Source organism: Dermatophagoides farinae, chromosome 4, assembly GCF_024713945.1.
Source record: "Dermatophagoides farinae isolate YC_2012a chromosome 4, ASM2471394v1, whole genome shotgun sequence".
Lineage (NCBI taxonomy): Eukaryota > Metazoa > Arthropoda > Arachnida > Sarcoptiformes > Pyroglyphidae > Dermatophagoides > Dermatophagoides farinae.
In genome coordinates, this window is record NC_134680.1 from 4,919,618 (window position 1) to 4,946,831 (window position 27,214).

The 27,214-nt window shown below is 29.4% G+C and overlaps 5 protein-coding genes and 1 long non-coding RNA gene across 12 annotated transcripts; 4 read left to right on the forward strand and 2 right to left on the reverse strand.

Annotated features, from left to right (window-relative positions):
- The first annotated feature begins 15 nt into the window (after positions 1 to 15).
- On the forward strand, positions 16 to 5,368 carry LOC124500365 (uncharacterized). Of its 4 annotated transcripts, none has more exons than XM_075730319.1 (9): positions 783 to 988; positions 1,124 to 1,195; positions 1,364 to 2,913; positions 2,980 to 3,136; positions 3,451 to 4,042; positions 4,167 to 4,370; positions 4,425 to 4,758; positions 4,820 to 5,154; positions 5,225 to 5,368. In XM_075730319.1, the coding sequence occupies exons 3-9, from the start codon at positions 2,909 to 2,911 to the stop codon at positions 5,272 to 5,274; spliced, it is 1,677 nt and encodes a 558-aa protein (XP_075586434.1). In that variant the 5' UTR covers positions 783 to 988; positions 1,124 to 1,195; positions 1,364 to 2,908; the 3' UTR covers positions 5,275 to 5,368. The 4 variants fall into 4 exon arrangements, with proteins under 4 accessions (XP_075586436.1, XP_075586433.1, XP_075586434.1 ...); XM_075730320.1 differs by having other exon boundaries at positions 1,136 to 1,195; XM_075730321.1 differs by lacking the exons at positions 783 to 988; positions 1,124 to 1,195 and adding an exon at positions 16 to 150.
- Positions 5,369 to 9,998: 4,630 nt separating this feature from the next.
- LOC142597522 (uncharacterized) lies at positions 9,999 to 14,007 on the forward strand. Its single transcript, XR_012832229.1, has 2 exons — positions 9,999 to 13,636; positions 13,721 to 14,007. It is a non-coding gene; the product is annotated as an uncharacterized LOC142597522 (long non-coding RNA).
- A 1,536-nt stretch (positions 14,008 to 15,543) lies between these two features.
- On the forward strand, positions 15,544 to 16,481 carry LOC124491023 (uncharacterized). The gene is made up of 2 exons (XM_047053616.2): positions 15,544 to 15,917; positions 16,134 to 16,481. The coding sequence occupies exons 1-2, from the start codon at positions 15,669 to 15,671 to the stop codon at positions 16,365 to 16,367; spliced, it is 483 nt and encodes a 160-aa protein (XP_046909572.2). The 5' UTR covers positions 15,544 to 15,668; the 3' UTR covers positions 16,368 to 16,481.
- Positions 16,387 to 19,467, reverse strand: LOC124491022 (uncharacterized). The gene is made up of 2 exons (XM_047053615.2): positions 17,923 to 19,467; positions 16,387 to 17,850 (listed from the first exon to the last, which is right to left on the reverse strand). Exons 1-2 carry the CDS (start codon positions 19,050 to 19,052, stop codon positions 16,509 to 16,511), a joined length of 2,472 nt encoding a protein of 823 aa, XP_046909571.2. The 5' UTR covers positions 19,053 to 19,467; the 3' UTR covers positions 16,387 to 16,508.
- Positions 19,468 to 19,781: 314 nt separating this feature from the next.
- On the reverse strand, positions 19,782 to 23,423 carry LOC124491040 (uncharacterized). Of its 4 annotated transcripts, none has more exons than XM_075730325.1 (4): positions 23,186 to 23,423; positions 22,003 to 23,127; positions 20,866 to 21,231; positions 19,782 to 20,765 (listed from the first exon to the last, which is right to left on the reverse strand). In XM_075730325.1, exons 3-4 carry the CDS (start codon positions 21,200 to 21,202, stop codon positions 19,915 to 19,917), a joined length of 1,188 nt encoding a protein of 395 aa, XP_075586440.1. In that variant the 5' UTR covers positions 21,203 to 21,231; positions 22,003 to 23,127; positions 23,186 to 23,423; the 3' UTR covers positions 19,782 to 19,914. The 4 variants fall into 4 exon arrangements, with proteins under 4 accessions (XP_075586440.1, XP_075586439.1, XP_075586438.1 ...); XM_075730324.1 differs by having other exon boundaries at positions 19,782 to 20,768; positions 22,674 to 23,127; positions 23,186 to 23,421; XM_075730323.1 differs by having other exon boundaries at positions 19,782 to 20,768; positions 23,186 to 23,421.
- A 111-nt stretch (positions 23,424 to 23,534) lies between these two features.
- LOC124491041 (uncharacterized) lies at positions 23,535 to 25,155 on the forward strand. Its single transcript, XM_047053639.2, has 2 exons — positions 23,535 to 23,966; positions 24,034 to 25,155. Exons 1-2 carry the CDS (start codon positions 23,896 to 23,898, stop codon positions 25,091 to 25,093), a joined length of 1,131 nt encoding a protein of 376 aa, XP_046909595.1. The 5' UTR covers positions 23,535 to 23,895; the 3' UTR covers positions 25,094 to 25,155.
- The last annotated feature ends 2,059 nt before the right edge of the window (positions 25,156 to 27,214 follow it).

Here is a 27,214-nt window from a genome sequence, read left to right on the forward strand (position 1 = left end):
TTTCATCATTTCTACTGACTGACATTCATTTGTTTCTCTTCTCTTTATCCATTCATCAAATGTTCAATTGGTTGACATGATTTGATTGATTGATTGATTGATTGTGTCTGGATTACTGAAATTTTCTTCATTTTTTTCCACCCTTATTTGGTAAATGAATGAGCCAACGAGACAAAAAAAAGATTGACACAATGATCATAGACATATTCATTACATATTACATGACATCCTAATCACCAATTTCATAATTTTTTTGCTGTTGTTGTTAGCTTTTGTTTACTCGGTTGATTTGTTTCAATTAATTTCATTTTCTTCTCCTGTTTACATCTCATTTTTGGATGTCCACATCAATCAAATGTTCGATGATGATGATGACGATGACGGTGATGGCATCCATCACATTTTTCCTCATCAAGAAACGGTGGTGGGCGTTTTTTTTTGTTGTTGTTGTTTTTGTTGCTTCAATCATCCGTCCGGATTGTGGTCGACACCTCCGTTAAATTTTTCTTGTTTTCAGCATTTATGCTCTAAATTTCGTAATAATTGTGTTCATGTGTGTGTGTGTGTACAAATCATTTCATTTCATTAAATTAAATTTCAATCATAATGAGAGCAAAAAAAAATCAAAATTTTTATTCATTTACCATTTCACGTCATTTATGGTGACGACCATTACCAAAAAAAACGCATTCGTTCTGATGACGCATGCGTACATTTCTCACATTTAGCATTTTTTTTTTTGATCATTTTTCATTCGTATTCGTTTTTTTTACTTTGTCTTGTTTGTTTAAGGTTCATGATTTTTCCGTTCGAAATTGAGATTTTTGAAATTTTTTTTCTCTTTTATCGCCAGTGTGTGTGTGTTCCGGCATCTAGTTGTTCCAGAAACATAAATTTTTTTCAACAAAAAAAAAATTTATCATTTCGCAATAACACCTTTTTGAGCAAAAAAAAAAAAAAATCAGAAAATTCCCTTATTAAGTCTAATGTGTGTGTTTGTTTTTTTTGTTTTTTTTTTTATTAAAACAGACATTTTTCCACTTTATTCCATTTTGAAAGCCGGTAGTTACGTTAAAAAAAATTAACTTGACTTTTTTTTTGGATCTATTTCATTTTTTTCAAGTTTGTGTTCCAGATAGAAGCGTGAAAATTATTATTGCTGCTTTCATGTGCCTACAACGACAACAACAACAATGTATGGCGACTATTTTATTGTTTGTGTGTGTGTGTGTGTGCGTGTTTAAAATCAACACTTGGTTGCTTGGTTTTATTATTTGACAATTTTTATTTAAAATTTATGTGATGATAAGATTATTTGCACTAAAATTTGTGAAATTTAAATCTTTTTTTTCTGCCTTTATAGAATCGACCAGAATCTCTCACTCATAGACAGAGAGAGGCAATTGCTGCTTGAATGAATATCTGGTTCTTGGCCATTATAAACACAAAGTTTGTGCTGGTGTGTGTGTTTGTGTGTAAAGAAAAATCTCATTATCATCATCATCATCGCGGTTTTTTGGCACAATTTTAATTTTTCACCATTTTTAAGAATAATACGGATTCAATCCGATTGTTGTTCCGTTGTTGTTGTCATATTGCCAACAACAAATCATTGAAAGTGAGGAAGAAGAAAAAAAAATTGCATCACATTCATTCGTTCATTCATCAAAATCACAACAAAACAGAAATCCTTCAAAAAAAAAAATTTGTTTTTCCCACACTCACATACACACTTCATTAATGATAAATGCAATGTAGTGTAGTATGCACACTACCAGAGCAACCAGAAACATCAAAATCTAGCAAAAAAAAAAAAAAAAATCCGACATAGCCACATCATATTTGGTGGCAATAAAAAAAAATAAAATAAAATCTCCGATCAAGCACGTATGTGATGAATAAAAAAATAGACAGAAAAAAAATTATAATTATCATCAACATCATCGACAAGAAAAAAAACGACAATTTGATGGTGATATATACATGTTATATTTGGTGGTGCACAACTGTTTTTTTTTTTTTTTTTTTGTTATACACGATATTTCTGCGTATATGTGTGTGTGAATAGTGATGTTGTTTGACATTATCATCAACATGATATAAATGACCCTTAGATATGATATGATTTTTGAAAAACAAAACAAAAAAAATTTCCTCTTTTTTTTCATTCATTTTGATACATTCAAACATTGGTCGACCTTCAACGACGATCCGATTATAGACATATATACCGCAAGATGAAGAGATAGAGAGATAGATTATATCTTTGAATATTGTGTAAAGGAATGTAACATTTCTTTTACACAGCACAACAACCATATTATATAGATAGATAATATCAACAAGAAAAAAAAATTTTTTAGTGTTAACTATAGTTATCATACGGAAAATTGATGTGATTTTTTTTCGATTTGATTTTGTTGCGATTAATTACAACTAACTAACCAAAAAACGAAACGAAACGAAAACGAATAACCAAAAACGACAACATTTTTTCAACACCATCATCAACACCACGATCATCAACGAGTCATCATCATCATCATCACCTCTACCATCATCAAATGAACAACAACAACAGCAACAACAACAACTGTTGGGTTTTTTATTAACAATATTAATAATTTCCATCATTGTCATTATAGTGACCATTTTAATCTGTCAATTAGCGGAATTTTGTTGGTGGTTAAAAACGATCAATAATATTGTTGATGGTGATGATGATGATGATAATTGTAATGGCCACCACCACCACCATGATAATCAATTGGATCACCAAAATCAAATTACAATCAATGAAAATTTAATAGTTGATAGATCGAAAAAATCATCATCATCATCATCGTCGTCATCATCATCAACAGTAATTGTTATTGAAAATACGCAGCCAGAACAATATCTCCATACAATGAGGTAAGGCTGTTGCATAATTTTGTGTTGCCAAAATTAATTTTTTTATTTTTTTTATCTAAAAACCAGGGGCCAAACAGAATTCAGTCTAGTCATCATAAATGGTCTTATGCATCATTATATAAATGAAAAATGGATCATTATGGGCCAATCACGTATCGGTATATATCATGATACTGAAGCCAATACATTTCGTATTGTTGGAAGGAAGTTAGATAATTATGATGTAAGTGCAATTGGAATTTATAAATTATGAAATGGAAGAAAAAATGTTACAATCTTTATATGGTTATTTTGTCATGTTAAACCATTGTGTATAACGACCTGATCGGCATGTATTTTCAGTGGGTTGTTGTTGTTTTTTTTTACATGTTTGATGTATATACAGAGGACATGTATAGAGATTTTTTTGTTTTGTTTTGCCATATTTCTTTTTCGTTGTTGATTCTATTTATTTGTTTAATAATTGTGTTTGTTTTATTTATTTATTTATGTTTTTTAATCGGATCATCTTTATTTTGTGTTGATCAATGTACACAGGTTGTGGCCAATTGTGCAATCAATGAATCATTCTGTTATAATAAAGCAACAACAACATTTCATCAATGGAGAGACATTATTGACGATAGAGTTTTCGGTGTAAAATTTGCCAATATTAATGATGCACAATTGTTTGGTGAAACTGTTGATAAGATTGTTGATTCATCGGAAAAAATTGCTAGACTAACCGCAACATCATCAAATAATCTATCTACTATGGCCAACCAAATTGATGTTGTTGATGATGATGATATTCGACATCATAATCATCATTATCAACAGCAACAACAATTTCCACAACAACATTTCGAATCAAACAATCAAACATCCGTTATTGAATCATCATTATCAAAACATTCAACAACATTAACACGAAAGAATATTGTTTCATTTAATGGTGGTAATGAATTTGCAATGGAGAATGGTTATCATAACTATCAACAACAACAACAACAACAACAGCAGCAGCAGCAACAACATCCACCATTATCATCATCATCATCTTGTTCATCCTCAATATCATCCTCATCGATATCATCAACAACGAACAATAACAGTAGCAACAATGTTAATGTCATCGAAATTTCCCAATGTAAGTTATATCATATTTCATATATCGACTTTGACTCAATTTTCTAATAATTTTTTTTTTCATCTAAACATTCTTCTGATCAATGTTTATTACGCCGTAATTATTTCGTTGTTATAATATAAAGACAACAATAATAACAACAACAGGACAATGAATGATACATCATCATCAATGATGAAGAATCCTGCACCGACATATGTATCAGTTGAACCAAAATCGATTCATACACCTTCAACCATAGAGGTAGCTCCCCCTCCTCCTCCACCACCGCCACCGCCTCCGATGGTTCCACCTCATCTAAAAATCCCACCAAAGCCAACAATATCTGGTATGTTGTTAAGATGAAAAGAATTTTGGTTTTTAAAATTATTAATGTTTTTAGTGAAACCGGAATCATTATCAAACGGTGTGAATAGAACTGTTCAACCATTTTATGAGAGTAAAATGACACAATCAAATCCAAATCTAAGTAATCTATGCAATAATAATAATAGTCGACAACCACCATCATCAAATCTTATCGATGAAATGGCACAAACATTGGCTAAACGACGAGCAAAAATTGAAGAAAATGAACAATCAAATGTAGATCATTGTAATAAATCGAATGATTCGATGATGATAACTCCCACAAGTCGACAACAGCCTGGAGCAACATCACCAATCAAATGTTATAATTCAGTCAATTCAACCATACGACGATTAAATTCAATCAGGTAAAAACATTTTTTTTTTGCTGACATTTATCATTCAAATAAAAAATTTTAATTTACATAGTAATGGTTCATCATCATCATCTAATCATAATGGTGTTGCTAATAATCATCGTCAAAATGGCAAAAGTTCAACAATGAATACTAATTTACGAATGAATTCACAATCATTGATAAATATTGCCAATGGTGTTCGTTCTAATGGCCATCAATTTCGGGCGCAATCGCCGGCGCCACCACCACCACCGTTGGCTGCTCCACCTTTACCACCGATTGTTCCAAATATGAACGGATCATCATCATCATCATCATCGCAAACATCATATGATCGTCTTAAAGAAGAAATAATGCAAGAATTTCGTCAAGAATTAATACAATTCAAACGTGAATTACTAAATGGTGAATATCGATAGTTTTGTTTGTCATCAGACTTTTTTTATTAATTGTCTGATTTCCATATTTAATTTAGCCATTCGACTAGAAATTTCCAGCACTTTAAATGGTGATAATCGTACATAATCTCGATGCTGATGATCATATATTTGGACCATCAAAAAGAAAAAAAAATGATGAAAAGTGATTGGAAGAATACATTTGAAAATAATATGCATTTTTTGTATGCATTATGTTTATATACAACCAAAAAAACGAACCATAAGAAAATTTTTATTTATAATCAATAAGAACGATATATAATGATAAACAAAATTGATAATCGAAATCGATTAGAAACAAAATAAAAAAAAATATTAAAATAAAAGGCTCCACCATCAATAGATGGCAGCATACATGAATAATTTTCAAAAAAAAATTTCATACCTGTTGCTTTATTGAACACATTATTTCAAAAGCAAAAAACGATAAAAAATAGATGAAAAAATTATCATGATCCACAGAAAAAAACACCGTTGTTGTCGCGATATCCAACATGTACATTTTCTTCATTCTCAAGGTATTAATTTGTTCATACATAATTCATCATCATCATCATCATCATTCAAGCACAAGTTTGTCGAATGTCAAAAAAAAAAAAAAAAATACACAAGGTTTGAATGTTGTTTTCATTTTCCACATTCATTTTCAAAAGTTGTCACTATCATCATCATCATCATCACCGCCATTTATCATGCTCGAATTTCATTTCATGTTTAATGGTGATGATGATTAAAATAAAAAAAAAACTTCAGGAATTTTTTCTCGTTGTGGTTGGCCAATAAATTTTTATTTTCAACAAGAATTTTTTCTTTTCTCACTTATACTGATAATTGGCGAATCGAATCAAATTGAAATCAACACTTGAAGCTTTTTACATCTATCCATAACATTGATATGCCGATCAATTGATCGATCGATCAATCGTCGATTAATTAAATGATCAAAAAAAAAATAATCGGAATAAATTAACACTTTGGAAAAAAGGTCATAACTGGAAAAAAAGTGTAATATTTTGATATATCCAGATTAGATTCTCGAACATTTTGCTATGATTTAATTTAGGTCAAATTCATAGGAATCATCATGAAGAACACTATGCGTTGACTTATATTCAAGTTTTTTTTTGTTTTTTTTTTTTTTTTGATTAGCCTAATTCATAATCGATAATTTTTGAATGTAAAACAAATGAAACATTTTTTTGTTTGTACTAAAATTTTGTATTCAAGAAAAATTAATGCATAATTTTTAATCTGTCGCATTGATCATCATCATCATCGTCATTATTTTTTTTTATAAATATTAACGGTTTGCCACAATCAACAACATAGCTATAATCAGATTGGCTATCGAGGTCATGTGGAGTTTTGAAATGAAATTTCGATGAAAACGAAAATCGCCAAAACACTAAACGAAATGAATTTAAGGGGAAAACTATCTGATTTTTTTTTTGAATTTCAATCAAAAATATCGATATTCATTGATCAATTTGGCATTCAAATTGAATGTAAAACGCAAAGTAAAAGTGGTGTAGGGAAATCTTTTTCTCAATTAATCCTCTTAATCGAATTAGCTAATTGTTCCATACACACAAACAGGTAAAGAAAAAAACCTAATTGGAATTTGAATATGCAACAAATTTGAAATGAAATTTTTTTTTTTCGAAATCGATTGTACGCCCATTCCCAGTATCGATTGTCGAGAATGCACGCAAATGTCATATCAGAGAAAAAAAAATTTTTTTTCCCTTAATTTTCCTCATCAATGATGATGATGATGATGAAGGGGAAAAAAAAGTTTTGAAATTTTTTTTTTTCAATTTTTTGTCTTTGAATACAATTTGTGAAATCAAATTGATTGGTTGGAGCTTGTTTGTAAATAACCAATGAAGAAAATAAAGAAAAAGTTTGGCAAATGAATTTGTGAATTGAAACGGTTAATTTAAATGTTTTTACTTGTAAAATTTCAAATCTAATTAGTTCTTATTCATCATTATTATTGAATCAATCAATCAATCAATCAATTGATTAAGACAAAAAAAAATTTATTATTCGATCGATCGATTGATTGATTGAATTTTTTTCTGTTTCAATTTTGATTGATATCACGTGTGTGTGTGTGTGTGTGTGTGTGTGTGTGTGCCATAGAATGAATCAAAACTAATTTCCTTCCAGACATATATATATTCCAGAGATAATTGACCTAAATTTTTTTTCAATTTGAATTTCTGGATAAAAAAAATTATTGATTGACCATCATTTCAGTGTTTATGGAACCTTGAATATTTTTTTTTGTCGTTTTCTTCAAAAAAACAAAAAAAAAAAATCAAACAAATTAAAATTTTATTGTCCACTGGGCAACAACATCAGTCCAAGCCAAGCAATATGGTGAGATGAGAATATTTTTTGTTGTTGTTGTTGTTGTTGTTAAAATACACACATATATCTTCCTGTTTGAATTTTTATTTTTTTTTTTTTTTGTTTAAACTCATGTTGCACACACACACATTATTTCGATATATTGAATAAATGCAAAAAAACCCAACTCATTGATTGATTGATTTTTTCCGTATTTACATTTTCTTTTTTGTTGTTGTTGTTTTTGTTGTTTAAAATAACGATTCATTCAAAACGAACGGTCATCATTTATAAATGAATTGAATATTGTCCCAGTATGCATACAATTGCGGTCATTTATATCAAAAAAAAAAAAAAAACAACAACAAAAAACCGTTTGGTCACGCACATTTTGGAATGTATGATGAGTTTTTTCCAGTCAAAAAATGGCCACAATTAAACAACATAAAAAATGACCAAAAAAAAAGAAAAACGCGAATAATCATCATCAAATTTGACATGGTTAAAGGATTTTTTTTCTGCTGTTGTTGTTCGATTTCGATGTTGCTTTTCAAAAGTTTCAAAACAATTAACCAACCAGAATGACTGAAAATTGCAAGAAAAGAAAAATGATAACCATTCATTATCATATTGACAATAAATAATTTTTTTTGTTTTGCTTGTTTTTTCTTCATGTAATGACATTATGATGATAATAATTCATCAAAGGTTGGGAGATGATGTTTCGATGATGCACGAACACACGATAATCATGCATGATGATGATGTATGTTTTAGGAGCTGATACTGCTTTTTTTGTATTTGAATGGAAAATTTTGTTTCATTTCCATTTGTTTTGTTTGTTTGTTTGATTTGAATTTGAATTATATGTGTATTTGTGTGTTGTGTGTGTGTGTGAGAAAATTTGTAGATACAAAACGAAAAACATAAATTACTCACGTATGTACTCTATGAACGGTACTATTTCAAAATAGGAGTACATTGTTTCCTTTTGATTTTTTTTTTTTGTTTTGTTTTGTTTTATTTATTCCAATTTCTGGTTGTTGTGAAAAACGATTTTCATTTTCATTACTATCTGTTATTACTATTCTTGAATGAAAATGAAAATTAGAATTTTTTAATAAATCAGAAAGCTGTAGTTTAAATTTCAACAAAAAAAAACCAAACAACCAAACAAATGTAGCTCGATGCGACCTCTGATTAGCTACAAATTAGCGCTTTGAGGGTTCAACAAACAACAATTTCGATCACGTCGTTATCACAATTGTTATCATCATCATGTAGAAAAATAACATTTCGACCAACACCCAACTGTCGTGATTTTTTATTTTCGCCAAACGAAAAAAACAACAACAGAAAAAAACAACAAAAAGAAAACGAAAATCAAAACATTGTTTTTTTTGGAATCAAAATCAAAAACGAAAACGAAAAAAAAATTATCATCCAAAACAGTTGATTTGATTTCGATTTCACTTGTTTTTATTATGTTTGATGATTTTTTTTGTGTGTGTGTTATAGCCAAAAAAAATTATGATTATCAACAAATGATTATCATCATCATCATTCTCTTAGTCGATGATGATGATGACATCAAATCGGTTTTGTTGTGTTCTCGTCGTCGTCGTTCTAGTGATCACAAAAATGCACTGAATATACACAATAATCTTTCTTCGTCATTTTTTTTTTTTTTTTTTGATTTAGGTTTTGATTCAACACTAGATGATGATGTTTGGTATTTTTCTTTGAAACAAAAAAAATTATGTTCCATATTGTTATTGTTGTTTGCCATGGTAACCCCGTCATTTTGTGATTTTTTTTCTGTGTTTATCTGTCATAATAATTCATCAACGATTTATCCACAAATTTTATGTATGTACTTGGCATTTACACATGTATCGTATGTTTGTATTCATGATGATTTCCTTTTTTGCCTATTTTTTTACAACCTGATGATTTGTATACACACAGAGAGTCTCAAAAAAAAACTTCTGTTTGCACTATGTAGAGCACCATTGATGATAATAATAATAATAATAATAAAATTATTGTCTGTCAAACAAACGAACAATAAAAACGGTGGTTATATCCTTTCAATTATTATTTCAAATTAATCGTCATTTGGTATTCGCATCTTTGTCGACGCACATCCTTTACAGGCTTTGAAAAACAACTGTATAATCAAATCAACAAGTTGTAGCGGTGAAACAAAACAAAAAAAAATTTCTGGTTTTTTTTTATCATTTGTCGTCATTTTTTTTTTTTTTTTTTTGGTAGTGGTGGTGTTTGTAGTTGACATCTACCTATACCTTGTTGTTGTTGTGAAATCGATTTATCTTTCTGGTTAAAAAACGATCATCACCTCCCATTATCGTCAACGATGGGCGGCAAATGAGAAGAAGGGCAGAAAAAAAAAATTTATTCCTCCACTTGTTTGATTGATTGTTCACTGTTTTACAACATAGCAGCAGCAGCAGCAGCAGCTTGGTTATCCTCCGAAAAAAAAATTGGTGATGATGTATTTGGAATTTTTTTTTCGTTTGTTTCTACATCTTTTCTTGATGATGATGATGATCGTCATAATTTGATGATGTATGATGTGTGAAGATTATGATGAATGTGTGTGTGTGTGTTTTCAAATGGCAAATGGCAAAAATTAAAGAAAATAAAAACTGCTGATAATGAATGATGTGTGTGTGTGTAGCCGTAGCCGTAGCCATATCATCTATCCATCCATCTATCTATCCACAGCAACCGAAAATGGATGGTGCATATATACCAATTAAAACAACAACATTCCACAAACTGTTTCAACTCAATACATTTTTTTGAATTTAATAATTAATCGATTCATTTACACACACACACACACACACACACACATGTGTGTGTGTGTGATTCAATCAAGGTTCAATCATCATCATCATTAATTTTTTTTTTCGTTCTATTCTTTGGCCATTTGATTCTTCATTATCAACAGGAATATTTGTTCCGTTTTCAATGACAATGTTTTTTTTTCAACAATCACAACAAAATGAATCAGCTGAATATCATATGTATGATTCAAAAATAAAAATTCCACATCAACAATCACGATGAATAATTGATTTGTGATCTTCTTCTTCTTCTTCTTCTTCTTTTTAATCATCACTGTTATTTAATTTAATTTGAAAATTCAAAACAAAAAAAAAATTTTTTTTTCTCCATCATCGTCATCAACAAGTGGTTGTTTGTTTTTTTTTCTGTGTACTTTTCTCTCTCTCTCTCTCTCTCTCTCTCTCTCTCTCTATCTCTCTCTCTCTCTCTCTCTCGCTCTCCCTATATCTATCATCAATGTGTGTGTGTGTGTGTGTGTGTGTGAATGTAAGAAAAATATTTCAACGAATCGAATTGAAATTATAAAGCAAACGAATTATCATTATACATGGCAGTATAAAAATGAAAAGTGAAAAAAATCTTTTTATTCATTCATCAACCATTCAAACATATACCGGCCCTCTTATTTGGTGTGTGTGTGTGTATGTAATGTGCAATTGTAATCATCATGATGAATCCATATCTCCATGATGATGATGATGTTTAGGAACAGCGGCGTAAATGAGAACGGCGTGTAGCGGTAGTCGACATTTTTTTTTCTCTCAATTTTTTTTCTGGTTGTTTTTTTTTGCAGCAAAAACTTTATCGATTTCTCTTTCTTCTTCTTCGTCTTCTTATTATTATTTATTACTTTTTGCTGCTGGACACATAAACACAAAATGAAATGTTTTATTCACCATCATCATCAAATGGATGAATGAATGTGTCCAATTCCAATAAACAAAATGAAGAAATGAAAAAAAAATTGAAATCTTCATTTTTTCCTCAAATTCAAACATTTCTTCTTCTTCTTGTTGTTGTTTTCGTCGTATTGCATTTTCAATTTATTTTTGTGTTTGTATGGTCGTACACAAGTTATAATTACTTATCTATCGATTATCGAATGAGAAATTTTTTTTTTTTGGCAATAACCAATCCGCTATATAACATTTTAGAACACAGAGAGCGAGATAACGATTAATCGAATTGAACAAAAAAAAAATCGTCAAACGATTCGATTCGATTCGATTTGAATCTGAATCGAACGATTTTTTTTTCTTCGTTTTTTGTTGACACTGTTGTTTGAACATTGAAAATAAAAGGTGATCTAAGGTGAATGGACATTAAATCAAGAAATTCAAACCTGATTCAGTGATTGGTCCATATTCTGTTTGATTTTCATTTTTTTTCGCTTCATCTGCAATCATTTTCCATGGAATTATTATCATCATTATCATTCATCGTGTTCAACAATTCAACAAGTGTGTTTAAAAATGATTTAACATTGAAATTTGTCAGTCATTTCATTGTGAAAAAAAATACAAGAAAATCTGTCCAAAACAACAAAATACCAGAATCCATATCCATCCAAAATTTCACCACATCTATGGCCACCACCACCACCACCACTATCATCATCATACGAAAATGAATATATCAATCAATTATTAACCAATATTGATTGTGTTTTACCATCCATCCACCCATCAATTCATATACCGATTGATTTTGTTAATAATCGATTATTATTGAACAAAACACCCACCATATATACTTTTACATTGACAAGAAAAAAATAAAAGATTTTCTGGATGTCTTTGAGGAAAGACAACAACAACAGCAACAACAAAAAATATCTAGACTTCTCTCTCTCTCTCTCTCTCTCGTTTTCCATGATCATGATGATGATGATGATCGAATCACAATTTCTCTTGTTTCATAGTTGTTGGCAAATTGAATAAATGAAATGAATGAATGAATATTATGAACAAAGTCTACACCACCACACATCACTAGTATCGGCATCTCATTTTCTCTCTATGATGATGATGATTTCTTCTCTTCACATTTTTGTTTTCACGGTAGATACGATATTGTCGCGAAATGACAACGACAACAACAACAACAGAAAAAAAAATTGTCCTTTTTTCTTCTTGACTTTTGTTCCTCCACCTAAACTGCTGTATGGATGTTTGGATTCAATTTTCCTTGTCTCTCTTTCTCAATTTTTTTTAAAGATGCTTTTCTGTGATCAATCAATCAATCAATCGATGTATTGATTTGGTTCAATTTATTAAACTTGATGATGTTCATTAATGTTGATTATTGATTGTAGTGATTGATGATGATTGTGAAAGTTATCGAATTTCGGGCATTTTTTTCGTGCATATCATTTTATTGGAAAGTACCGGATAGTATGAATGAATAACACACACAAGCATCATTTGGTTATTGGTTTTCAAATCCTTCCGATATAGACGAAAATCAATTTTTTTTCTGTGAAAAAAAATTCATTAATCAATCAATTCGATGGGTAAGTTTATAATTCTTTCAAACCATCACCTTTGTTATAGAATCAATGATTATTATGATTGGCCAGAATCATCATCATTATCATCATCATCACTATACAACACACCGGTCATGTGCCTACGGACAAACATCCTACCGGTCAGGTTGAACATAAAAATTGTTTAGCGTGTTCTTGTTTTGTCTGTTGAAACATCATCCATGCACATCTGAAAAATGATGAAAACTGATGCGTAAACAACCTGGAACATGCTTCGGTTTTTTGTCAACCAAACCAAAGACCAAAAAAAAAAAAAAAAAAAAAAAAAAAGAATTGATATTCACAATTTGAGAATATCAAAACTAAAACAAAACAAAAATAAAAAACAAGTTCATTGTGGTCGGTGGGATTTTCGTCCGTCTGCAAATGGCCAAAAAAGCTCCAAAATATACAAAATCGTGCACACAATGATGGGTGAGTTATTTATTCTTTGATGATTAGAAATTTTTTTTTCTCCATAAGCCAATATCCAGATTGAATGAATGGTGAATAGCGAATTTTTCCAAAAAAAAAAAGAAAAAATCAATATGTGGTTTTTTTGCTGTGATTACACGGTACGCAGAATCATTGCAGATCTTATCGTTTTGTTTTTGCTGAAGATGTCATCCATAATGATCATTTAACATTGACCATCATCATGATGTCATTGAAGTTTTTTTTTCATTTTGATGTAATTAATTTTTTTCCTCTTCAAATCAATTTTTGTTTAAAAAAAAAATTTATTATCAATTCAAAAATTTTCTTTTTTCTTCAGATTCATTCTTTCTTTTAGATTGAAGATGAAAATGAAGATGATGATTATGAAGATGATGATGATGGCCAGGTTTTTCCACAATATGATTCTACGAAATGCAGAAAAAATGATGATGATGATGATGATGATTATGAACAATTCACCATTGCCATTTTAAAATATTGGACGTCGTTGTCGTCGTCGTCGTTTCCCAATCATTTGGAAACATCATTATCATCATCATCATAATCATTCGATTACAATCAATAATTATTACTAACAATAAAAGCCACTGCAGCAGTAAACAACCATATGATGCGGTCAGAATATTTGGCTATTTTTTTCGAATTCATTTCATTTTTTTCTCGGAAAATTACTCTTCAACATGTTCAATTGATTCTTTTGATGGAAAAATTCTCAAAATTTTTTTTGTTGTTGTTGGTGACATCGAGCATATCAATCGAACAAGGCCGATTCTTCGAATATCCCGCCGTGAAAATCATCGAACCATCGTCATCATCATCAGCATCGTTGTCATCATCATTTTTTTTTCAATGTTTGTCTAAATAAATTTCAAGGCTAAAATGGGATGTGCTAAATTTGGCGAATCGATGATGATGATGATGTTGGTGATGTTGATGATGATAATGGTAGCTTTATTGATAATTTTAGGTTGATGGTTGATTATTTTGTTGTTGTTGATTTGAATTTCACATTTATATGTCAGGAAATGGCAACAACAACAATAATAAATAAATAATAATGACAAACAAGTCAAACAAACGAACCATGAATGATGATGATGATGAAATTTTTTCCCCTGAAATTAGGATGTTTGAAAATTAAAATTTGAAAAATTTGAAATTTTTTTTTCTTTTTACATACCTGTCATATGTCTGTGAACGACGATGATGGATCATTCATGTAATATGGCAATTTTTCATTAAAAATAAAATTTTGAAAATTAATTTTTGTTTTGTTTTTCATCCGATGCAATATTTTCAACACACATTATACAACAACAACAACAATGAATTCAAACGATATTGATATCGATGATGGTTAATTATCAATAAATTGATCCAATCGTGTAATCAATCATCAAAACGATCTATAGATCGATCATCGTATGATTGATTGATGGTCGATCAATCAAGGACAACGGCAATGTTTTTTTTTGTGCTCGAAACTAGAGGAAGAAGGAAAAAAGATTATTATCATTTTTTTTTATTGTTTTTTGTTTTGTTTTCCAATATTCAATTTTTTCATTTCATGATCATTGTTGATTGTATAGTATTTTTACAAATGTTTCTCATACCTGTTTTGTTATTTGATGACTGTATTTACATACATACACACACAAGGGATAATGACAATGGCATTTTAATTGATATTCATTCATTCAAATAAAATAAAAAAAAAATAGATAAATCAATCAATCAATAATGGGGAAAAAATATTGTGAAATTTTTCTTCAACGTGTAGAAAATATGACGCCTTTTTGAAAATTTTCAATTTTCTGAATTAATAAATAAAAAAAACAACAACAAAACAATAGCCATCGATCATCAAAATTTCATTTGAATGATGTCATTTGTTGTTACTGTTGTTTTTTCTTTTGTTGTTATCCATTGTTTTTTGTTTCTCATTTATTATTGCTGTTTTTTTTCTCATTTTGCGATATTGCAATCATCACAATTTAATCAATCAACAATTAATCAATGATGACTTGTTGTATTGTTCAATAGATTTGAAACATTGTCGGTGGCCATCTATTGATTAGAATTCAAACTAAAACAATGATACCTTGTTTATGAATGGTCTAGGTCAGGTCAATGTGTGTATGCATGCATGTTTTCATCAAATCAAACAATCATTCGGAATTTTTGTTTGCTTGTTGTGAATTGGATAAAAGATTTTTTTTTCTCTGGATAAAATTAAGAAGAATTGGATATAATAGTCAATAATAATGGTTTTTGCATCATTAACACGTCTTGTTCAGACGACAATCCAACAAACGAATACAAATTGTCGTATATGGCAAGGAATGTTATCATTGGGAACCGTTGGTCTTTCACATCAATATCAACAGCTACGTTTTAAAAGTAAAATCAAATTCTGTGGCTATCTGGAACATGCTGAATTTAAAAAACGTGATATTCGCTATCAAACATCAACAAAACATGATCCAAAACGTATATCATGGCATGATTATCAAGTAGGTTTGCTCATCTATTGATAAAAAGAATCGTGTCAAAAATGTGTCGTTATTTCGTCAACACTTTCTGTGTTTATATAATGAATTGAACTAATGGCTAAACTTAATGATTATTATATTATTATTATTGTTGATAATAAATAAAAATAGATTTATTTTCTTTTAAAAAAATTGTCTAATTTTTTTGTTGTTTTTGAAAAAAAAATCTTAAAATAGATACGATCATGGAAAGCACGACATGGAAAACGTCCATATCCATATTGGCAAGCAAAAATGGATTATGCTGAAAATCTTTGCCGTCTAGGAATGTCCGATTGGTCAATCAATCAGATAACACAATTACATCCACATTGTATACAATATTTGAAACGTAAAATTTCTGGAAATGTTGTCCTATTACGTGAAGCAGAATATTCTAATTATGTTAATCATCGTACTGGTGATCGTTAATAATGGTCACATATAATCATTTCATAAATTTGTATTTTTTAATTATATATAAAAAAGGATGATTAATTAATTGAACAACAAATAAACAAACAAAAAAAAAGAAAAGAAGATACATGCATGAAATAGTGTCTGTGTGTTTGATTAGATCAAAATTGAAAATTTTAAACGTACAATCGAAACTAAATGACCAACGATTCGGGCAACATCTTCGAAATTATTCACCATTCTTGACAATGTGAAACGATTAAATACATCAAGGCTATTATTATTATTATTATTATTATTAGAAATTTGATGACAATTTTCATCGCCAACAATTGAATTTGAAGCACTAGGTAGGGGAGTGTGGTTGATGTTGCTGTTGTTGTTAGGCATTAGAAATATTGAACATACATTTTCCATACTATTCGAATGTCCAGTAATACGTTCGAATAATTGATATTCATTTCTCATTATGGTCATCAATAAATAATGAATTCTATTGATAGGTGACATTTCATTTGATGTCGACGTTCTTGTTGTTGTTGTTGTTGTTGTAGTTTTTGTTCTACAATCTAATGAATCAATCATCTTTCCTGGATCATAATTTCTGATCAATAACATTGCAGTCAATAATGGTAAAAATCGATATTTTTCTTTCAAAAATAACAACGATTTTCTATCATCCATCATTAACATCGACGATTGTTTTTGATTACAATTATTTATACCAAAAACATTAAACGTTTGTATTGGTTTTGGTTGCTGTTGTGGTTGAGATGATGACTGTGTTACAAACGTTAATTTCCGTGATTTAAGAAATGCTCGATGACATACACTTTGAAATGAATGTTGATCAGCAAATAAAAGTCCAATAAATGAACATTCATCATCGGTAGTATTAGTCGGTTTTAACATTTCAGTGGTTGTTGTCGATGTTGTTGTTGAATCTGTTAAATTTATTTGTTGTTTATTATTATCATCATTATCTATATTGTCGTCGACATCGCTGGAAACATTGCCAAGAATTTTCAATTTCTGATATAATTCATCTAAGTAATCATGAAATGTTTGTTCACCAAATATGATTCCATTAAATTTCAATGATTTTTCTGCGGTTGGATAAACGGCTGCCAATATCATACAAAGAAGCCAATGTTTAGCACGATGAATAAGATCGGCCTGATCATTGATATGAATCTGACGAAAATCATCCATATGTGATATGAATTTCGTTAACATTTCATCAGTCAACATGGCTAGATATTCCATAATGGTCACTGCAGAACGTTGACGCATACTAATCGCTATGCTTGGATTACATGGCTGTTTATCATGTGGATGATGATAATAATAATAAGGATATTCCTGTACATTATTGACCAGTCTTAGAAACATTCGAAATTGTGCCATTAATGTATCGATAAACATTGCATATGAATGATATAATTGTCGTTGAAAATTTAAAGTTTCTGGATGAAAAATTATATCCAATGGATCCAAACTATTGATTGAATAAACAAAAAAAAAACAAAATTATCAACAAAAAAAAATAACCAAATAAAGTATTTCAAACCGTTTCAATTTTGGTTCCAATGCTGATGGTTCATATTTCATTCCAGCATCGATACATTTTTTAAAACGACAGGATTTACAACAACGACGACGATTCTGTTCGACTAGAATTGGACAACGTTTTGGTTGCTGTTGTTCTGACAATGTTGATATTGTGCCATCACCATTATCCTGATGATGATGATGAACGAATGAATTGTTACATTTATAAATATCAAGATAACCTTTATAGATTTCCATATCGGCACCACTATCCAATAATTTTTGTTGATTTGCTTTCAATGCCAAAGTAGCCAAAATGGTACGACGAAAAAATCCTTTACAACCTTCACATGCGAATACACCATAATGTCGGCCAGATGCAAAATCACCACAAATAACACATTGTGGATTGATTCCTTCATTTTTACAATTACGTTTAAATTGTTTATATGGTGATTCTAATGATGATGATGTTGATGGTGATAATGATGAACATGAAGATAATGTTGATGGCGATGAAAACGATGGCAACGGCGATGATAATGATGGTGTTGTTGATGACTTTAATTTCAATAATTTCCTTTTCAATATACCATGAACATTAAGTATCGGTTTTGATTGATGTCCATTTTTTTGTTGATTATGATCATTTGTAATCGACGACGATGACGACGACAACAACAATGTTGATGATGACGGGGTTTGTGAAAATACTGGTGTTGATGGATTGTCAGGGTTATCGTAAGAGTTAACCATTGGTTGATGATCATTGGTCATCACCATTGCCATTGGTTTGATAGATGATGATGACGATGATGACATATCATACCAACTTGAAGTTTTTGGCATCATTTTTTTCGTTTCAATATAATTGCCATTAATCGCATCAAATGTCATCATTACTTGATTGGATGTTGTAGTCGTCGTCGTCGTCGTCGTCGGTGGTGGTGGTGGTGGTGAAAAATTTTCCTGCTTTAAAATTTGATGATTATTCATCATTATCGTTGATGATGAATTAATGTCAATATTTAATAATCCATCTGATGATGATTGCTGTTGTTGATCAATTCTGGTGTATGATGTTGATGTGGATGATGATGCAATCGATGAATTCGGTGGCTGTGGAAATTTATTCTGTATTTCCATCATTCAAAGCGTCATCATTATTCTTGAAAAAATTGTATCAATACAACAGGATACAATGAAGATGAACAAAAAAAAATAAGACCGAAAAAAAGAGATGAGAATGAAAAACAAAAAAAAATTTGCGTGTGTGAGTGCGTTTAAAATCCAAGTCAAAGTTTAAAATTCAAATCAATTTTTTTATGTTGTTTCATGTAGGCAAATAAAAAAATACATTTGACACTTAAGATGCGTTTGTGACCAGTCAACATTAGGCTTTCAATTTTCAACACAAGTTATCGAATTTTGTTGAAAATGTTGCAAGCAGACAAATGGCCAAAAAGCCTTTATCATCATTCGAAATGTCCATTTTATATGTTCGAATTTCGACTATGACTATGAATAGATAAAATAAGAAAAATTTCTTTTTTGGTCATCATCAATGATGATCACCAAATTACTGTTGTTTGATGATTGTTGAATATGAAACAACAACGATGATGAAAAAAAAATGACTATGAATTGAAATGAAAATTCATTCGTTCAAACATCATCATCATGATGATGAATTAGCGCGTTTGGGTGAATAAACCACTGTGTTGTTGAAATAGTCAAATGAATAGAAAAAAAGCGCTCGAATTTCGAAATTCAATTCAATTCAATTCAATTAAATGGCATTGAAAAATTTTCAATAAATAAATCTTTATCATCATTTATCAATTAAAGATTATTATAGATTCACAATTGAATATTGTTAATTATTGAATCTGTGATAATGTAAAGTGTAATATATGGTGAATAAATCATAAATCAATTAGGTTATAAGAATTTTTTTTTTGTCGGTTTCAAATATGTGATATAGGAATATTGTTGATGTTGGGTAAAGATTTTAATCGTCATTTGTAGATTGGACAACCTCGTTTGTTGAATTTTGTTCATTTCCACCGCCGCCACCACCACCACCACCGTCACCATTATTATCATCGTAGAATGTTTCAAGAGCAGAATCCGTTGATGTGGATTGTTGTCCAACAGTAATGATAGGATTTTCATTACCACCATCCGAAGTTGGCTGTTGTAAAGCTGTTGATGGTGGACGAGATCTAACCGATTTTGTTGCCGATGATGGTGGAGCTGATGGTTTTACTGCTGCTGCTGTTGATAATGATGATGGTGGTCGTTGATTATTCGAATCAATCTCATTTCCAGTAACGTTTTTGTCTTGATTATCATCATCATTTTGATTATTATCACCATCATCTTGACTTTTATTATTTGTATTTGTTGTCGTAAATTTTTCTACAAATTTTCTTGCTTTCTGTTTTTTACCTTCAAGTATTTCATTACGTTTTTCTTCGGCTTTTTTCTGCTTCTGTATAATTTCTTCATTCGTTTTCTGTTCCTGATTCGTTGACCATGATTTACCTAATGAACTTAACTTTGGTAAACGACGCGGAAAACGTGCCTGAAATTTTGATTGATCAGCCGTTGTTATTTCTTCATTGTTTTTTATTGCATCCATTTGATTTCCATTAGTTTGATTAGTGGTGTTGTTATTTCCACCACCACCACCACTACCACCACCATTCATACCGACAGCATTGGCCAATGATCCAACACCTTTGATAATTTTATCACGAATCGATTCACCATCATTGATGACAACATTGGTCAATTCTTTTGTCTTTTCATCCACAGTGATTTCAAAGGCTACTGGTTTAGGAATATTTTCCGTTGCTGCTGCTATTAAATTTTTCAAAACAAACAATGAATTAAATTTTTTTTAAATTAATTTCTTTTCTATATACATAGATTTTGATGTAAACCATTTCACATTTACCTTGAGATGGTGTCATTGGACGAACTTTGGCCGTACTTGCTGAACCACTTTTACCACTAGTACCATTTAATGATTTTGTGGTTTTTGAATCTTTTGTCGATGATTCATTTTGTTTTTGATTATTGTTGTTAACATCATTATTTTCTGAATTTTTAGATTTAGATTTTCCTTCTTTCACCGGTTTTTCTTTCGGTTCTTTTTTCGGTGGTTTTTCTTTTTTTTCTTTGATTTTTTTCTCTTTTTTATTTTTTGTCGTTTCATTCGTTGTCAATATGGTAGTGGCCGCTGTTGAATCCGTTGTAGATTTCGTACCAAAACATGTAACAACTTGTCCCATGATTGAGTGAATAAATTTTAATTTAAAATCTGAAAATCAAAAATATGAATTGTCAATTTTTAGTGTAAATAAATCACAAACACAGAAAAAACAGAAAATTTTTTTTTGAAACAAAATCAAAATGTAAATCACGTCATTCGCCGGTGTTGATACAATGAGAACAAAGAGAGTGAGAGAAAAAAAATTGTATTTAGAAATCGTTAAACAACAACAAAGATAATGATGATCATGATAATGGTCAAGATTCACAAATATAGCTAATGGATGGATTAGGTCATTGTCCACAACAACAATCACACATTATACAAAGCACAGACGGATTTTGAATTGAATGACTAATTCATCAAGAATGAGGATAATCCAGTTTTAATGTTTTCTCCAGTATTAGAATCGAATTCAAAGTAGATGGTAGGTAAGCGGGTATGTATTTTTGGTGTATGAAACTAGAATTATGTCGCGAATTGCACCACGAATAAATGTAGGGTTAAAAGTGAAATGAATAATAGCTATTTTTCAAACAAACAAAACATATTTAATATGCAATATATTATGGCATAAAACGGGCAACAATAGACAGGTAGGTGTATGATAAAATGGAAGGGGGTCTGTGGTATGTTCTAATCGGGGTTTTTTTCTGGTCGACAATATAAAAAACAAATAGAAACTCAGTGTGTTCAGGAATCTATTTTTTTTCATCAAGAGAAAAAAGCTTGACGCAATAACAATAATTTATTTGTTCGTTTTTTTTCACTTTTTTTCTCAAGTTTCATCAATACGCTCACTATATACATTCAACATACCTGGAATAATTGTATATGGCTGGATTGTGTTAAAAAATTTTTCTTCTTCATAATCAGAGTTGGGGCAAAAAAAAATTCTGGAAAAATTATTGATTTGATAGATCCATTATTATAGAGATAGAGAGTGTGTTCACATTCGAAATTGATCCATAGAGTTTCTCGATCAGATGAATGAATACAGTCTTGTTTTGGTTTTTTTTTGGCTATTTGAATTCAACCATTGTCTGGAATAGCGAATTTTTTAGATCTGGCAGGCGTGTGTGTGTGTGGGCGTTTTCTTTGAGAATTTATTCGGCTATGGAGTGTAAAGTTGGTGGTAGCGATTCAATATATAAAAAAAAATCTATCATCATCAACATTAATAATAAACTTCATCATGAATTTCTTAGACAAATATATATAGCGACGATCTGTACCAGAAACAAACCCCCTTTTATAATAATCGCTATATATAGATCAGAATATTTGCCATGACAATGTCCAAAATAAGAAATGTTACTGTTGTTCTTTCGTTGGTTCGGTGTTGTAATTTTTTTTTGTTTTTTTGAATATACCAGAATTTTTGTTGTTTTTCGGTTTGTTGTTATCATCATCATCATCATAGAATGGTTTCCATTGACAACCATTATCATTATTATTATTGGATCATTTCTGAAAAATTTCATTCTTACCATCCTTGTCAAATGTATTTGTTGTTGCATTATTATCATCATCTGTCGTCGTTAGTGGTGATCATTGTTACATATATCGTTAACGATATAATTAAGTTTATTATTAAAGAAGAAAATAATACGTTTTAATTTTTATTTTCTTCATAAAGAATCCATAAATGAATCGATCGATTTTATTTTCATTCGAATAATTTTTTATTGAGACTGAATGATGATGAGGCGGGAAATTGATCGTCAACTAATCAACATCATCGATTGATTCGACATCGATGAATAATAAAATCATAAATTGTCATTGTGAAATATTTCAAGCAATTTTATCATATTAATGATGATGATTGTCGAACACATTGATAATTCTTATTAGAGTGTCTAGGTCGACCATTATTTTTGTTACGATCGAATCTGTCATTCCTTTTAGAAAATTTTCTCATTTAGACGATGATAAATTATCCTGTAATGTAATAAAATTTTAAAAATCGGTTTTTAAAAAAATAAAAAAACTTTTTTACCGTAAAAATTATTCCAATTTCATCATCATACAATCTGGTAAAAAAAAAAAGAAAATACCAACAGCGTAGAAAACAAGGGACATCTATGGACAATGTTGAAACGTTTATCGATTCTCCAATAATAATTACCAAAATTGATCAGTAGATGACGTCGTAAGTTTGTCATGCAATAATTACAAAATGACATTATCGTCATTAAAAGTAACCAATTAATTACTTTATATACAAATTAAAATGGAAAAATTTAAAAATCATTGTCGGAAATGAATTTGTTTTTGATTTTGAATCATCACCAAGAAATGTGAGTGAGTACAATTTGACTATTTATACAGCATATGTAAGTGCATATAGTCGAGTAATCGAACAATTGTTTTATCCATACGAGCTTTTCTTAGTGATGATACGGAAATAATTAAATCAAGAATTTCAACTAAATTTTTATCATTTATGCCAAATAAATGGCCATTTTATTCCACTAATTGTTCATTGTTTATATCAAGTTATATTGTAATTAAACAACAACAATAAATGATGATTGATTGATTGATTAATCAATGAAAATTTAGGTTGTCATCGAAACATAATAAGAAAAAATAACATGTAAAGACCTTCAATCTAAACATTTCGTCGTGGCTATATATCAATATTAAAAATGAAAAACATTCATTTTGAATGCTGCAATCGTAGTGAAGAATCCGGACGAATACAGTATGTTTGACAATTATTTTTCAACTAATAAGGATGAAAATCATCTACTCAATTGGTTTCTTTTCTTTTTTGGGTAAGAACTGATCGATGACAAAAGAAAAATATTTAGTGAAAATTAATTCCAAATTTTTCAATCATAGCCATCTGGGGATCCAGCTGAAACCGATTGATTATCGTAACCGAAAATGTTTAATCCAAGTAATGGTGAATATCCTAATTAATGTCATTGGAATTCTATATTATAATCAAAAAGCTGTTTCATTTTGGGATTATGATGCCATAAAAAATTCTCAAAAAACAGCAAAAAGCCTGAATAACTTCATGTCTTTATTTGGTAATAATTATATACATGTATTCTTGATAATCAATCCAATAGTATTCTATTGTATTGGACCATCTTTAAATCGTTTGATGGCATTATCACCATTCAAAAATATCTATCGTTCTCGAAAAAAATCAATACATGTGTTAGCAATTATGCTATCGACGATAACTGTTAATTTTGTAGGATTCACAATATTTGATGGATCACAAAATTTGAAGAAAAATCATACACTAAGAACAATAATTTTTGAATTTTTCATCAATTATTATATTAGTGTCTCTTATTTTATCCCTGGTTTGGCATTGAATTATGTTAAATTTGCTACAATAGAAATGTTGAAAGCAATATCAGCCACAAGATCTGAACGAAAAAATATTGAAACAATAATCAAAGAAATTGGTGAAATGGCCACTTTGAATCGAAAAATATCGTCTATTCTATCACCAATGTTTTCCATATTTTTGATTAGTACAATGTTCGATATGATTGTCTTATTCATGTGGTTCAGTAATATGGGATGGGATTTTATTCGAATATTTTTTGCGTCATTAACCACTTGGTTTTATATAGCATATCTTGTTCGTTTGGATAACCAAATCATACAAATATTTGAAAAAATTTCAACAAATTTGCTTGAAAATAATCTTTTTGAATGTTGTGGCCATTGTTGTAATAATAATCGAATGGTAGAATATGGATATATCAACAAGAAAATATATTTCTGTAAACAAAAACAACGAATAATTGAATGTTATCGGCTATATGAAGAAGATTTTCGAATGAATATCTACGATTTTTGCCCAGTAGATTATCAATTAATATTAGATTCATTTCTATTCATGTTAATATTTGTTGTTATATCACTTCAAACCTGATTATTTTCACTGTTTTCATTGTCCATTTGAATAACTACATGAATAAAACATAGTTATTTTTAAATATATATTGACGTTACCGAATTGATGGCTATTATACGCATATTAGGCATTAGGCATTATAACAGATCAATAAGATCAGATGATGATTAATTGATTAATTAATTAATTAATGAAAATTTTGTTGTTTTTTTATTGTTGTCATCGAAACATAATAGAATATATAGAAAAAAAAGAAACTTTCAAGGTTATAAAGGCTACATCAAACGAATATTCGAACGAAAATAAAATGAAGAAAAATACCATTCATTTTTAATGTTTTAATCATCGAGGAAATTCTGGATTATTACTGGAAAAAAAATGTTATTCAAAAATTATTTTTCAAATAATAATGATGAAAATCATCTGCTCAATTGGTTCATTATTCTGTTCGGGTAAGCAATAATGGTTGACAGAAATATATTTTCAAAATTAATTCGAATTTTTTTTCCAATTTTTCAACAATCACAGCAATATTGGTATTCAATTAAAACCGATTGATTATCGTAATCGAAATAGTTTTATCCAAACAATAATGAACATCATGATCAGTATCATTGCCAATTTATATTTCAATATATTGTATATACCATTTTGGAATTATGATAATATAAACAATTCACAGAAAACAACAAAAAGTTTAAATAATTTTATGGCCTTATTTGCCAATCATTATTTACAGGCATCACTCATAATCATTTCTATTGTATTTTATCGTATTGGACCATCAGTATTTTGTTTGATGGATTCCGAATCATTTAAAAATATTTATCGTTCACGAAATAAATCATTACATGTGATGGCAATCATTGTATTGATTATTTTTCTAGATCAGGTGGAATTTATTCTATTCAATCCAACAACATATATCGAGAATCAAACTAAATTTTGGACACTTATTTTAAAAATATTCATCGATTATTATATTTGTGTGTCATATTACATTACTCTTTTTATATTGAATTATGTTAAATTTGCTACAATAGAAATGTTGAAAACAATATCAGCCACAAGATCTGAAGAAAAAAATGTTAAAACAATAATCAAAAAAATTGGTGAAATGGCCACTTTGAATCGAAAAATATCGACACTTTTATCACCAATGTTTTTGATATTTTTGTTCAGTTCATCGTTAGATATGATTGTCTTGTTCATGTGGTTCACAGATGGTGGATGGGATTTTATTCGATTATTTTTTGCATCATTAACCACTTGGTTTTATATAGCATATCTTGTTTGTTTGGATAACCAAATCATACAAATATTTCAAAAAACTTCAACAAATTTACTTGAAAATAATCTTTTTGAATGCTGTGGCCATTGTTGCAATGATAATCGAATGGTGAAATTTGAAAATATCCACAAGAAAATGTATTTTTGTAAACAAAAACAACGAATAATTGAATGTTATCGGCAATATGAAGAGGATTTTTACATGAATATCTACGATTTTTGTCGTATAGATTATCAATTCATATTAGATTCATTTTTATTCATTTTAATATTTGTTGTTATATCACTTCAAACCTGATTATTTTCACTGTTTTTTTTGGCATTTTCGATGAATTCATCTTTTTTTTCGTGATAATTCCATTATTCAAACATGGTATTAAAAATACAAATTGAATTCTATAGAACAATATGAACGATCTATGTTGAACTTTTAATGAAATTCAGTAGAATTTCGCAAGAATTTAACAATCAATATAGACTATAAGATGAATGAACAGCCCATCAAAATTCGACCAATCGATTCGAATAAATAACCTTCAATAATATCGATACAAAAGAAAAAAAACCGATATTGATTATAATATATACATGACTATTCTATTATCCACCACAGTACTGTTATATCCAATGACATATCATCAATTGTAGTAGATCAATGAAACAAAATTTGTCATGACCAAAAAAAAAAAAAAAAATGAAAGCGAACAATTTTGTTATTTTTAGTTGACAAAATTGTGTTGTTGTTGTTATTGTTTTTTACTGTTATTATCATTTATCCGATGATGAGATGATGTGGATCTGTTTGACAATTGAAAATCGAAAAAAATAAAGAAAAGTAGAAATGAAAAA

Excerpts from the sequence above, each read along its gene's own strand:
- LOC124491041 (XM_047053639.2), top strand. The coding sequence starts at position 23,896 with ATGTTTGACAATTATTTTTCAACTAATAAGGATGAAAATCATCTACTC. Across the intron at positions 23,967-24,033 it reads TGGTTTCTTTTCTTTTTTGG|CCATCTGGGGATCCAGCTGA; the intron begins GTAAGAACTGAT and ends TTTCAATCATAG.
- LOC124491023 (XM_047053616.2), top strand. The coding sequence starts at position 15,669 with ATGGTTTTTGCATCATTAACACGTCTTGTTCAGACGACAATCCAACAA. Across the intron at positions 15,918-16,133 it reads TATCATGGCATGATTATCAA|ATACGATCATGGAAAGCACG; the intron begins GTAGGTTTGCTC and ends ATCTTAAAATAG.
- LOC124491022 (XM_047053615.2), bottom strand. The coding sequence starts at position 19,052 with ATGATGGAAATACAGAATAAATTTCCACAGCCACCGAATTCATCGATT. Across the intron at positions 17,851-17,922 it reads TTGGAACCAAAATTGAAACG|TTTGGATCCATTGGATATAA; the intron begins GTTTGAAATACT and ends TTCAATCAATAG.
- LOC124491040 (XM_075730324.1), bottom strand. The coding sequence starts at position 21,202 with ATGGGACAAGTTGTTACATGTTTTGGTACGAAATCTACAACGGATTCA. Across the intron at positions 20,769-20,865 it reads TCCAATGACACCATCTCAAG|CAGCAGCAACGGAAAATATT; the intron begins GTAAATGTGAAA and ends AAAATTTAATAG.
- LOC124500365 (XM_075730321.1), top strand. Across the intron at positions 3,137-3,450 it reads GGAAGTTAGATAATTATGAT|GTTGTGGCCAATTGTGCAAT; the intron begins GTAAGTGCAATT and ends CAATGTACACAG. Across the intron at positions 4,371-4,424 it reads ACCAAAGCCAACAATATCTG|TGAAACCGGAATCATTATCA; the intron begins GTATGTTGTTAA and ends TAATGTTTTTAG.